Genomic DNA, 15,114 nt, shown 5'->3' on the forward strand with positions numbered 1-15,114 from the left:
GTGCAGATGAGCCAATAATTACTGAAGACTGAGCCGGAATTGACAAGAACTGGAGTGGAGAACGCTGTTGAGACCAAGGAGGAGGAGGAGCAGGACGGGTGGATGGGGAGTGGGGAAGGTAAAGGGAGTTGGGAAGTCGTGGAGAAGTGAGAGTAGACAAGGTTGAGGAAGTAAGTAAGAAATGTAATAAGAAAGATGTAATAGAGAGTAGATTAAAAGTTAAAAAGGCACTGGATATTTAACATGGGAGCACAATTTTGGACTGTATTCTCACAATTTATGTCTATTTTATTAGTTCCAATGCGAACTTGATAATCGTTTGTGCCTTTCCTGTGGTTTGTGGAAGTTTCTTCAAAGGTAATGCATACAGACTAAAAGTCATAAGGGAAATACATGAATAAATAGGATTTCTGACAGAAATATTATTCTGTATATGAATAATTAATAAAGTTGCAATATATCAGCTGGAAATGTTGAGAAAAGAAAATCTGAACTCGAATGAAACTTAGGAATATATAGTGTGGAATATATATAGTAGGGATTAGTAGGAATATATATATTTATATATACATGGGAAAATTTAATTGGATATAAATTGGAGCTGCTTTGCATGAACAAATAGGTTCTTTGGAATTTTCAAAAGTTTTACGGTTTTTATGTTTAGTTCCAAAAGAGATGCTCTTGTTCCACGTTATCACCATTGCTGAATTCCTGTAAATGTGAATTTGTGGAATGAAGGTAAGAGTCTTGAACACTGTTATGGTCAGTAGAACGTTCGGGTGTGAAGCCCATGCTTATCGAAGCGTAATATGTAATGTGGGTGCCTGCTTGTGGCACACAGCGGTGGGTCGGACCTCTCGCAGTGATCAATTATTTTACACTCGAAATCCCTCCATCAATTTCCCTCGAGAAGACAGGTGTCGGCGGGGTGCGATTAAGCTCCTGCGAGGGAGTTGGCCCTCAACAGGTGAGGACCTAACTCTACACAAACAAGTATAGAAGTTAGACTTCAACGGGTGAGGAGCTAAGTCTACCCAAACAAGTATAGAAGTTGGCCCTCAACAGTTGAGGACCTAACTCTACACAAACAAGTATAGAAGTTAAACTTCAACGGGTGAGGAGCTAAGTCTAACGCAAACATGTATAGAAGCTGGCCCTCAACAGTTGAGGACCTAATTCTACACAAACAAGTATAGAAGTTAGACTTCAACGGGTGAGGAGCTAACTCTAACATTTAAATATTTTAAGAAATTCTAGCAATCATAGTGACCCTGACGCGATTTTCGAGGAGTCAGAAGCAAAATATTGAGTTTATCAGTGCTACGTAGTACAAAAATGTCTGAGACTCAGAGATTTGTTATCGTATTTCTTAATAATATATTTTCTGAGAAAGGGGGGAAGCGAGAAGGATGAGGAGAGGGAAGAGGAGAGGAGGAAGAGGAGGAGCAGGGTGAGAAGGACCATGGGGAGGGACACGAGAAGGGGGAAAAGGGGAAATGGGGAAAAGAAGATAGGGAAAAAAGAGAGAGTGGAAGAGACCCGGATGCAGCTGGGTACACCTTCTTCATAGAGTAAAATGTCCGTCAGTTCGACATTAGAGGCTAGAATGGGAAGCGGGAGGGTAGAAGAGGGAAAAAGAAAGGATAGAGGAAAAAAAGGGGAATGAATGGTGATTTTAGGGTGATGTGGGTGAAGAAGGAGCGAGGGAGAATGGAAAGAAGGGCGAAAAAGAGGGAATTTCTTAGGGAACGTGTGAGAGAGGGGGAAAAACGAGAAATGGGGGAAAGAAGATGACAGAAGAGAAAGGAGGAAGGATGGGAGGGAAGAGAGAGGAGAAGAAGATTTGTGGAACTGAGGGGTTGGGGAAGAGACTGATTCTCCCGGGAACCGCCGTATATCCATTCTTCGATAATTATATGGAGAGAGAGTTATATATATATATATATATATATATATATATATATATATATATATATATATATATATATATATATATATATATATAACGTACCTAGTAACCAAGACGCACTTTTCAGCCTACTATGCAAGGCCCGATTTGCCTAATAAGCCAAGTTTTCATGAATTAATATATTTTCTCAATTTTTTTCTTATGAAATGATAAAGCTACCCATTTCATTATGTATGAGGTCAATTATTTTTTGTTGAAGTTAAAATTAACGTAGATATATGACCGAATCTAACCAACCCTACCTAACCTAACCTAACCTATCTTTATAGGTTAGGTTAGGTAGCCGAAAAAGTTAGGTTAGGTTAGGTTAGGTAGGTTTGGTAGTCGAAAAACAATTATTTCATGAAAACTTGGCTTATTAGGCAAATCGGGCCTTGCATAGTAGGCAGAGAAGTGCGTTCTGGCTACTAGGTACGACATATATATATATCATGTAATATAATATTCTTGAAACAATTCTGCAAAGTGATGCAACATAAAATTACTCCTTCGCTTGAAGGGAGGAAGGAAGTAAGGATGTATATAAAAACGTGAAAGTGTGTGAGCAAGCTGAATAGTTAACCTCATTTGTATATTATCAGAGAACAATAAAAATAAGCATAAATAGTATAGTGAACGAATTTTCCCTCTTTTCTTCGTCTATTCCACAGTGAACTTACATATTTTATTCGTCAAAATATAATATGAAAGAATGAGAATTCTTTTATTATGTGAATGAGAGCGCGCAAGAAAGAAGAGGTCTCCCCTGAGGGCTGAGATGTAATGAGTGAAGCACCCGGATTGTGGGGTCGCTAGTGCCATGGATTTTGGTGGTGCTGGTGGTGCCAGAGACTTTTGTGGTGCGAATGAGGAGTTGAAGATTCCGGTGGTGCTGCTGGAGCTGCGAAATGACGCTGGTGGTGATAGTGCTAGTGTGGTTTGTGGTGCGAAAATGACTGGAAATAAGACATAAGAAACATGGTTGAAAAATATAATATTTCAGATATCTAACCGCAACTCTTGCAATTCTGGCCTTATTACCTAATGCAATTCAGTTTAAATGCAATAAGTTTCATAGTTCACATTTTGGAGTTTTAATGAAACTTCTGCAACTCAGTTTACAATCATTATTCAACTAATGAGAATCAGCTTCGATAATTCAATAAAGATTCCAGGATAGAGTCCGGAATATATTTTAGGATTCCATCTGGTGTTTCTGTTTAAGGTTAAAGTCCTAGTTTACGTTACAGTCCTGTATATTTTTAGGTTACAGTCCTAGATATATTTTAGGTTACAGTCCTAGATACATTTTAGGTTACATTTTATATTTTATTCAATATAAATGTATAGTTACATTTATGTATTTTAGGTCCTCACTCATGTTTATAATTCTAACAGGAATTTTTGACATCCATATTGCTAAACACATACGCACATTAAAACACACAGATGAAAACTCACACACACACACACACAAACACACGCACATCACACACACACACACACACACACACACACACACACACACACACACACATACACACACACACACACACACACACACACACACACACACACACACACACACACACACACACACACACACACACACACATCCCTACCTGGTTTTAAACTGATGTTCAATAGAACCTGCACAACCGAGACTAATACAATTATTATTAACATTTGCAAATTAAAACAAAAACCAGATTCAAGCTTAATAAACTCATATAAATGTTGCACAAATATATAATAAAAATGCAGAAAATATCTATACGGTAAATTCCATTACACCAACATAAAAGAACACTCAACAAACGAGAGACAAAATATGCCAACAATCACGGTCACTTTTAAATCAAAGGAAAATCTGCTCCTAAAACGCGTAGCGCTGACTACACCTTTGTAGTACACCCAAGCGAAGAAAGTATCTTGCCAGAAAATAAGGTGCAGGAGCAGATTTATTTGACAGGGAACAACTCAAACTGGAAAGTCAGTCGTGATAAATCGCAATAAATTACTAGAAACTTTTTTCAGTGATGGAATCCTATGTGGTTAGCTATATATATATATATATATATATATATATATATATATATATATATATATATATATATATATATATATATATATATATATATATATGTCGTACATAGTAGCCAGAACGCACTTCTCAGCCTACTATGCAAGGCCCGATTTGCCTAATAAGCCAAGTTTTCATGAATTAATGTTTTTCTCGACTACCTAACCTACCTAACCTAACCTAACCTAACTTTTTCGGCTACCTAACCGAACCTAACCTATAAAGATAGGTTAGGTTAGGTTAGGTAGGGTTGGTTAGGTTCGGTCATATATCTACTGTTAATTTTAACCCCAATAAAAAAATTTTGACCTCATTACATAATGAAATGGGTAGCTTTATCATTTCATAAGGAAAAAAAATAGGAGAAAATATATTAATTCAGGAAAACTTGGCTTATTAGGCAAATCGGGCCTTGCATAGTAGGCCTGAGAAGTGCGTTCTGGCTACTAGGTACGACATATATAATATATATATATATATATATATATATATATATATATATATATATATATATATATATATATATATATATAATATATGAATATATATATATATAATCTGTAGGTAGCTATCGAATATACATTACGAATTTTCATTACATTCCCGAATAATATATCCACGCTCACCTGCGGCGCCCAGACACAAAACCCTCCACCAGCCACTAATGTCTTGCGCTCGCGAGCCATTATTCTGAATTTTAGGTATAATGAGTGCCACCTGAGCTCTTGTGAAGGGTGAGAGAGAGAAGCGGTGGAGGGAGAGGAAGAGATCTCTTCTCTAGGAGAGAGAGAGAGAAAAGAGAGAGAGAGAGAAAAGAGAGAGAGAAAGAGATAGAGAGAGAGAGAAAGAGAGAGAGAGAGAGAGAGAGAGAGAGAGAGAGAGAGAAGAGAGAGAGAGAGAGAGAGAGAGAGAGAGAGAGAGAGCGAGAGAGAGAGAGAGAGAGAGAGAGAGAGAGAGAGAGAGAGAGAGAGAGAGAGAGAGAGAGAGAGAGAGAGAGAGCGAGTTAATTCTTTTTTCTTGTAAACATACAGAATTAACTGGTGAAATTTATTTAACTAAGTAGATAGCAAGTGGGAATAGAGTAAATTATATGAAATAAGTTGATGAAATAAGTAGTAATTCTGTACTACACAAGAGAATGCCTGTTTGTTTGTTTGTTTGTGTGTCCAAAGTTCGTGAGGCCAGACGCTAGGTGATAGCCTCACCAACTTTGGCAGTGTACATAATGGTGACAACAAAATTTTGTTGGCACCAACAAAATTGGCAGTGTCAATGGTGCGGGTTGCGGGACGGACATGGGAGAGAATATAGCGAAGAAAGGGAGAGACCGGAGAAGTGATGAGAATGGTGGGAACATGTGGAAAAGGGAGATTTAGGGGGGGGGGGGAAGAGGGGTATGGAGAGGGAAGAAGTCGGATGTGCGTGAAGGTGAAAGAAATGGGATATAATGACGGTTGGAGGGGAGACAGACAGTCCCTGGCACCCCGAGTACTCCGTCCTAGTAGAATATTATCATCACTGTCTGTCTGTCTGTCTGTCTGTCTGTCTCTCTCTCTCTCTCTCTCTCTCTCTCTCTCTCTCTCTCTCTCTCTCTCTCTCTCTCTCTCTCTCTCTCTCCTCTCTCTCTCTCTCTCTCTCTCTCTCTCTCTCTCTCTCTCTCTCTCTCTCTCTCTCTCTCTCTCTCTAAATCTCTCTCTCTCTCTCTCTCTCTCTCTCTCTCTCTCTCTCTCTCTCTAAATCTCGAAAACTTTCAAAACGGAAAACATGTACCTTAAACAGTGAACAGTAGCAGCAGCAGTCACCAACAACAGCAGTCACCATCATCAGCAGTCACCATCAACAGCAGTCACCATCAACAGCAGTCACCATCAACAGCAGTCACCATCAGCAGCAGTCACCATCAGCACCAGTCACCATCAACAGCAGTCACCATCAACAGCAGTCACCATCAACAGCAGTCACCATCAACAGCAGTCACCATCAACAGCAGTCACCATCAGCAGCAGTCACCATCAACAGCAGTCACCATCAACAGCAGTCACCATCAACAGCAGTCACCATTAACAGCAGTCACCATCAACAGCAGTCACCATCAACAGCAGTCACCATCAACAGCAGTCACCATCAACAGCAGGTACCATCAACAGCAGTCACCATCAGCAGCAGTCACCATCAGCAGCAGTCACCATCATCAGCAGTCACCAACAACAGCAGTCACCATCAGCAGCAGTCACCATCATCAGCAGTCACCATCAACAGCAGTCACCATCATCAGCAGTCACCATCAGCAGCAGTCACCATCATCAGCAGTCACCATCAGCAGCAGTCACCATCAGCAGCAGTCACCATCAGCAGCAGTCACCATCAGCAGCAGTCACCATCAACAGCAGTCACCATCATCAGCAGTCACCATCAACAGCAGTCACCATCAACAGCAGTCACCATCAACAGAAGTCACCATCAGCAGCAGTCACCATCAACAGAAGTCACCATCAGCAGCAGTCACCATCAACAGCTAGTACCAGCAGCAGGAATGAGAAGCATGAAGTGAATTATGAACACGAAGAACATCAACAATAACATTAATAAACTAGACTCGGGGAGGTACGGGGGGGGGGGGGCAAGTGTACTAATGAGTAGGCAGGAGATAATGCTGATTAGTGAGTAGGGAATGAGGTTGATAAGTAGGTAGGATGTACAGGTTATAGCAGGCCTGAATGATGTCTTCGTTTGTTAGGGACCCCCCAGCCTGTAATTACCGATGAAGTTTACTAGTAGGGAGGATTCTTAACTAAAAGAGTCGTGAGTGGGACTGAACACCAGGACAGGGAGTTGAAGCACCCTGTTATTGATCCCAGGGAAAATGAGGTCAAGACGGTCAATGCATCAAGGAACATAGAATAGCAGGCCTGGACCGTGCTATTGACCCAAGTGTACAAGTGGTCAAGACATTAAATGCACAAAGGCAGGGGAGTTTATTCAACCTACTAATGATCCCTGTGTAAATAAGGTCAGGACGATGAAAGCATTCTGCAAAAAAAAATTATGTGTATTATAATTCTTAAATATAAACGATATATTTCCTAGTTTTATTCACAGTAACATTGGAAACTTGTACTAGTATGCGCGCCAATATCTCAAAAAAGGTTCTGATCTATTCATTGACTTTACAGGTTCACAAGTTTCTAAAGCTCTTTAGGCTCATGCTTATACTCACCTAGTTGGTGAGCACACACACACACACACACACACACACACACACACACACACACACACACACACACACACACACACACACACACACACACACACAAAAAAACAAATGGAACACAAACACGAATGACAAATGGAATGCATTAGGAACTGATGTGGTGGAAACAGATTCCATACACAATTTCAAGTATAAAAATGATATAGCCCAGTAGACTCAGGAACCCTTACACCAGTTGATTGACAGTTGAGAGGCCGGACCAAAGAGCCAGAGCTCAAGCCCCACAAGCACAAATAGGTGAATACAAATAGGTGAGTATACACAACACACACACACACACTGTGTGTGTGTATGTGTGTTTGGGGGGGGGGGGTTGTTCATCCACCTAGTTGTGCTTGAGAGGGCTGAGCTTGCTGCTCTATTATTAAAATGACTGTCCAAGTGACAGTCATTTTTTTTTCAGTTTGTGTGATTACGTACGTAAAATAATCTACAAGCCACGTAGCTCGTCCACAACGTACCGAAAGCAACGCGTGAATCGAAACATGTCTCATTGGTTCGAACACATTCCTTTCCTGGCCGCCTCGTCACCTGTAATGTTGATTCCATTTAGGAATTGTTTGCTTACACTTCAGGTCAGCGAACTTAGCTCTCTGGTCCCGCTCTATACGGCATTTATAATATATTTTATAGCACGGAATGTAACCCCATTATTGGTCGAAGTGAAAACAATTTCATATATTTGTATTATCAGCAGGATATAGAAGACAAATCTATGAATATTAACAATAGACGAGATTTGTAAGAATCTCAAGGACGAAGCCTAATACATAATCTTAAGTAAAATAAACATAGTGTCACATATTGGCAATTCAGCGATATTTTTCTCGCCACAATAGCACCCACACGCTCAATGACGGCCAAAAGCCTTGTGTGCTGGAAGCACATTGTGTGGCGGAAATCCAATATTTATTTCTTTGTTATTATAAGCTGTTGCATGAGATTTTGTAATAGATAAACTTGACTCACAATGGAAGGTCGGGATCGAAAGTGTTCGAGAAATCCAAGAACTTCTCAAGTCTGCATCAAAACTGTTTGTCATTTATGGTAATTACCAACATAATTCATAACAGAGAGGAAATTGACCTCTGAATAAAAATACCTGAACTCTAACGTGGAAGTAAAACCCTATTGTCCTTCGTATTTACTTTAAATTTAGACTGATTCTCACGTATTAAAGTCAATGTGGCAGATTCTCAAAGAACCAGAGGTCTGAGGTTCGTGCCCAGTTACCGTTTAAACAATCGTTCCGGTGGTTCAGTTACCTGTATTCTGCAGACATGTGCATGATATTGATGGCTTTCAGTGGCATGCCTTTGTCTAGAACACGAAAGAACACACACACAATAAACAAACAATTGGTTAATAGCTGAACTAAATATTTGGAATGTCACTTTTTTTTAGATAACGATAACTTTTTAGTGTATCGTGTACAAGTAATTAACCATAATTACTTTCCTACTTGATACTTACTGAGCATTAATTTTAGTTGATATAGTTACGGTTATAATAATAAGCTGATAAAACTTTCGAGAGTCAGGCTTCAGATGAGCTGAAGTAGGCTAACAGCTCTTAGCTATCAGCTTCTTTAGGAACATAAGCTACAATGCCCAGAGAACACTCGTCTTTTTTTTTAAACGAGAGAGAGTGAGGGAGAGAGAGAGAGTGAGAGAGAGAGAGAGAGAGAGAGAGAGAGAGAGAGAGAGAGAGAGAGAGAGAGAGAGAGAGAGAGAGAGAGAGAGAGAGAGAGAGAGAGAGAGAGAGAGAGAGAGGAGAGAGAGCGAAGAAGAGGGGAGGAGAAAGAGGGGGGTGGGTTATAGGTGGAGAGGGAAAGATGAAAGGAGGAAAGGACGTCCATATCTGACTGTCTGTCTGTCTTTCTGTTTGTCTCTCTCACTCAGTACCAATCACCATCAGTAACAATCGTGAAAGTATATACCTCTTAAGCACTCAAACACCTTCAGCCTTATTTCTCGTGTATATAACAGTGTTTATTGTCTATCCTCCGCTTTCAACCACTTTATTATTATTTTGCCCTGTGTGTTGGAACGATGTTTATTTATTGACGATTAGCATAAATTAACGTCGCAAATACCTTTCATTATAGTCCAGGTGGTGGGGGAGGGTTGGGGAAGGTTGCTGGGGTTGGAGTGATTGGTGTGGTGGGGGAGGGATGGGTTCGGGAAGGGTTGGAATGTTAGATAAAGGGGAAAAAGTTGAAAATATTGTGGTTGAGTAAAGTTCCGGCGAATATAATTGATTGAGGGATTCGTATAGTGATAAAGGTGCGGTAATGACCAAGGTAATATTGATAATGTGTGTTGTGGTATCGGTGGTAGTGGTGGTAGCTATTGTGTTAATAGTAGTGGTAGTGGTAGTGGCTGTTGTAGTGATGATGGTTGTTGTGATACCATTTGTAGTGGTTCTTGTTGAAATGATTGTAGTTATTGATAGATAGTGGCTGTGGTGGCAATAATTGTAGTAGTTTTTGGGGATGGTGACACTTGTGGTGCATATTCAAAATGAGAGCGAACCTGTGCTTCATATGGGGTTTTGCAGCCCCTGCTGTCATATGGATTGTAAGGTTCCTAGATCTCTTCTGATCTTAGAGGTCTTACTCTGATATCTCTCCCTCTCTCTCTCTCTCTCTCTCTCTCTTTCCCCTCCCCCAACTTATTCTTTTCCATTTTCCATTGTTCTTCATTAATCTCTACTTCCCTTTCGGAGATTATCTCTCTCACTCCTCCCTAACGTATAAATTTTGCTTGCTGTTTCAGATCAAATCCCTTAACAGATGATCTGCATTTCCCTTGATTAAAACCAACCCATAAATACATTGTGAAACCTCCACAATTATTAGTTCCTTTCTCCACTGTTCATTTAAGAAAAATGTCACTGGTAACAGGAATAAAACCAAATAGTGCATAAAGTGGAGATACAGAAGCCTGAAGTTGGACTTTCCAGGATGAAGTAAAAAAAAAAGAGAGAGAGCATCATGTGTTTTCCGCTTCCAGCCATTAATTGCTGGAGGAAGTCTGAAAATTCTTTCTCATCTCACAAAGCCAACTGACGGAATTCGAGGATTTCGCGAATGCTACACAGATTAATTGTCTATCAAATATTTTAAAATAAAATAGATGAATATGAATAAATTGTTCATTTTCCAGAAGTCTTTTTTTTTTTAAAAACACATAGCATGTAGAAATTATTTGTTTGTTATTATTTTTTAAACATTAGATATCCATTTTTGTTTATAATAGTTTATTAAACATACTAGTAACATATTGGGAAGTATTATACACACGTTTGGACAACAGGCAACGATACACATAATTTTACATACATACATGCGTACATAAATACATGTATACATTCATACATACATACACAAGCGAATATACGTACACATGACACTTTAAAATTAGTATTAAATTTAAATTTTCGTCGTTTGATTACTTAAATTACACCGTCCTTATCAGTTTTAATTCAAATCTGCGTGCGTGTATTGCACTTCTATGAACTACTAGATATTTATATAATATTTGTTTTCCAATTCTTCAACATAATTTCTGCAAGTGTTTTTTTCGAACTTATATATATATAAGTTCACACGTTATGCAAAATGATTTAATCATTTTGGGCTTGTTAATTTTTTTTAAGTTAATCGCTGTATTGCTTAATTAAATTATTTTTATCAGTTCTGGATGGAATGGTTGTTCATTGCAAAGTAGAAAGCAGAAACGTACTACTTTTTCAAATAAAAAAGTAGCATTATAGGAATTATAAATTTTGTACAATTTTTAGTGATATTTTTTTCTTCGTGCTCAACGTCACATTATCTTCAAAAAGTCTTGTTTCTGTTGGTCTTTACAATTTTCATATTCTTACACCTGTGGTCTTGTTAAAGTGTCTCCACGTTTTGTTAATCACCATGTCTCAAGTCATTGTCTCTCCTGTGGCTTAAAGCCTTGACGAAATATCTTCATTGTGTTTGTAATTATTATAATATTGTACATATATATATATATATATATATATATATATATATATATATATATATATATATATATATATATATATATATATATATATATATATATATATGCGAACAAGCCTGAATGGTCCCCAGGACAATATGCAACTGAAAACTCACACCCCAGAAGTGACTCGAACCCATACTCCCAGGAGCCACGCAACTGGTATGTACAAGACGCCTTAATCCACTTGACCATCACGACCGGACATAATGAGGTGATAGCCGAGGCTATTTGAACCACCCCACCGCCGGCACTCGGATAGTTTTCAGTTGCATATTGTCCTGGGGACCATTCAGGCTTGTTCACATTTGTGTTCCTCACGTGTGCCCCAAAGAATGAGGTGATTTGGTAAAATGCTATGCCCAAGATTACTATCCGAGTGCCGGCGGTGGGGTGGTTCAAATAGCCTCGGCTATCACCTCATTATGTCCGGTCGTGATGGTCAAGTGGATTAAGGCGTCTTGTACATACCAGTTGCGTGGCTCCTGGGAGTATGGGTTCGAGTCACTTCTGGGGTGTGAGTTTTCAGTTGCATATTGTCCTGGGGACCATTCAGGCTTGTTCGCATTTGTGTTCCTCACGTGTGCCCCAAAGAATGAGGTGATTTGGTAAAATGCTATGCCCAAGATTACTATCCGAGTGCCGGCGGTGGGGTGGTTCAAATAGCCTCGGCTATCACCTCATTATGTCCGGTCGTGATGGTCAAGTGGATTAAGGCGTCTTGTACATACCAGTTGCGTGGCTCCTGGGAGTATGGGTTCGAGTCACTTCTGGAGTGTGAGTTTTCAGTTGCATATTGTCCTGGGGACCATTCAGGCTTGTTCGCATTTGTGTTCCTCACGTGTGCCCCAAAGAATGAGGTGATTTGGTAAAATGCTATGCCCAAGATTACTATCCGAGTGCCGGCGGTGGGGTGGTTCAAATAGCCTCGGCTATCACCTCATTATGTCCGGTCGTGATGGTCAAGTGGATTAAGGCGTCTAGTACATACCAGTTGCGTGGCTCCTGGGAGTATGGGTTCGAGTCACTTCTGGGGTGTGAGTTTTCAGTTGCATATTGTCCTGGGGACCATTCAGGCTTGTTCGCATTTGTTTTCCTCACGTGTGCCCCAAAGAATGAGGTGATTTGGTAAAATGCTTTGCACAAGATTACTATCCGAGTGCCGGCGGTGGGGTGGTTCAAATAGCCTCGGCTATCACCTCATTATGTCCGGTCGTGATGGTCAAGTGGATTAAGGCGTCTTGTACATACCAGTTGCGTGGCTCCTGGGAGTATGGGTTCGAGTCACTTCTGGGGTGTGAGTTTTCAGTTATATATATATATATATATATATATATATATATATATATATATATATATATATATATATATATATATATATATATATATGTATACACATATACATCTGTGTCTCTTTTTCTCTCTGTTTATTTGTTTGTTTAAGTCCAGTTTGTGTAACTGGGGCATTGAAAAATATGCAGTTTTATTAGTCAGTTGTTCCCATCTTTATGTTATTAATCTTTCTTTTGTGCTTTACACAACTCTGTCGTTGTGTTAAGTGTACTTGGCTAATAATCAAATGGTCCCTGGTTCGATTCCCGGGAAGGGCGAAACGTTTACTAACACTTCTTACTTCTCTGGTCAACTAGCATTAAATAAGTACCTGGGAATTAAAACACTGTTCTGAGTTGCATCCTGGGAAAGATTAGTTCTCCACGACACTGGAAAACCATCCCTATAGTACTTCTAAGTTTCAACGGCTAACAACCGTCCAGCCACCGAATTGATGTAGGCATTATTTCGTTACATATTTTTTATTGATCCAAGACTCTATATGTTTTGATCGTGTTTCCAATGCCTCGAATATTTTTTTAGTATGGCCATGTCTGTTTCTTTCACCCAAATCTCATACCATCCGAATTGTACTAGCTCACACACACACACACACTAGTGTGTGTGTGTGTGTGTTTAAATATGCATTGATTCAGACTGACAGATACATCATTAAAACTTCGTCTCTTCATATAGAAAAACGAAAAACTTTTGCCGTGATACTGACGTAAATTTACAAGTTATTAAAAAAATTCGGAAAAAATGAAGGAAGTATTTTATCTACCACAGACGTGATCAATCATATACAATGCTAACCAGCAAACGTACATTTTCTTCTGTCCTTCATGAGCAGGACTAGAGATTTGTTAAACGTATTCAGCTGGTGAGGTATTCAGCTGGTGACGTATACAGCTGGTGAACTATACACATGGTGACAGCTGATGACATATACGGCTGATGACGAATAAAGCTGGATTACATGCTATATGTATAGCATGTAATATATATTCGTATTATCATACACAGCTGGTAAAATATGTAAGTGCAGAATATGTAGGTTGGGCTGAAACATAAATATTCATACTCAGTATCCTCGTACATATTCATGGTCATGAATAATGATAAGTATATATTTATATAAAAAACTGTATCTTAAGGGTACTCTAAAGCTGTATTCATCAGTTGATGAGTTAGAATGACTTTGGTCTGTAGTGAAGACCATCAATAGACTTTTTTTAAGTGAATTTATAAATTCACTTAAAAAACAAACACTCATTATCCTGCATTGTCTGGAAGCAGACAATGTAATACATCCCTTTCAATACAATATTATAAATGTAAACTTTATATGCTAGAATTCAGCTTTTGTACTCACCACTCCAAATGCATAGCCTGATGATGGGTTTCAGAAGGGGGTTACAATGAATAGGTGGGATTAAGGCTGATACATGGAACGAAAATGACAGTGAAATATCGATAACATTTGAGAGAATCTGAAAACAATACAGAAACAGATATCGAGAGTACAATCAAAGACAGTATCCAGCTCACCCGGACAAACACACAAAACCCACCACACATACACACACACACACATACACACACACACACACCCTAAAGGGGGCGGTGGCTGAATGGACAGCACGCGGGATACTTTGTCCTGTGGACTGGGGATCGATCCCCTGTGATGGCGGAAATAAATGAGCATAGTTCTTTCACCTTGATACATCTGTTCACCTAGAAGTTAATAGGTACCTGATAGCCAGCTGCTACGGGCTGCTTCCTAGGAGTGTGTGTGTGTGTGGAAAAATATGATTGACAGATGAGAGGTGGGCCCAAAGAGCCAGAGCTCAACACCCGCAATCACAATTTGGTGCTTAACTAGGTGAGTACACATAAGAGGGGGGCCTCGCGGCTGAGTGGACAATGCTCGGAGGTCGTAGTCCCAAGGGACCGAGTTTGATTCCCAGCCGAGGCAGAAACAAATGAGCAGAGTTTCTTTCACCTGAGGCCCCTGTTGACCTAGTAGTAAATAAGTATCTGAAAGTTAGACAGCTGCTACGGGCTGTTTCTTGAGGATATGTGTGTGTGTGAGTGTGTGTATTCACCTAGTTGTTCTTGCGGGGTTTGAGTCTTGCTCTTTCGGCCTGCCTCTCAACTGTCAATCAAATGTAACCACAGAATTACCAGTCCTGCGCTCTGTCTGCTCAGCTACCAGACCTCTATGTGTGTACTCACCTATTTGTTCTTGCGGGGGTTGAGTTTTTTCTCTTTAGTCCCGCCTCTCAACTGTCAATCAACTGGTGTACAGATTCCTGAGCCTACTGGGCTCTATCATATCTACATTTGAAATTGTGTATGAAGTCTGCCTTCACCACATCACTTCCTAGTGCCTTCCATTTACTAACTACTTTGACACTGAAAAATTGTGTGTGTGCGTGTG

General features: G+C 39.7%; 1 protein-coding gene across 1 annotated transcript; it reads left to right on the forward strand.

The window, feature by feature from the left end:
- Positions 1–2,768: 2,768 nt before the first annotated feature.
- LOC138368352 (uncharacterized) lies at positions 2,769–6,550 on the forward strand. The gene is made up of 2 exons (XM_069330881.1): positions 2,769–2,892; positions 5,811–6,550. The coding sequence occupies exons 1-2, from the start codon at positions 2,769–2,771 to the stop codon at positions 6,548–6,550; spliced, it is 864 nt and encodes a 287-aa protein (XP_069186982.1).
- Positions 6,551–15,114: the final 8,564 nt, after the last annotated feature.

The sequence above is a fragment of the Procambarus clarkii genome, chromosome 25 (assembly GCF_040958095.1).
Source record: "Procambarus clarkii isolate CNS0578487 chromosome 25, FALCON_Pclarkii_2.0, whole genome shotgun sequence".
Lineage (NCBI taxonomy): Eukaryota > Metazoa > Arthropoda > Malacostraca > Decapoda > Cambaridae > Procambarus > Procambarus clarkii.

Coding starts and splice junctions, on each gene's coding strand:
- LOC138368352 (XM_069330881.1), top strand. CDS start 2,769: ATGGATTTTGGTGGTGCTGGTGGTGCCAGAGACTTTTGTGGTGCGAAT. Junction 2,893..5,810: donor TAGTGCTAGTGTGGTTTGTG/GTGCGAAAATGA, acceptor TACCTTAAACAG/TGAACAGTAGCAGCAGCAGT.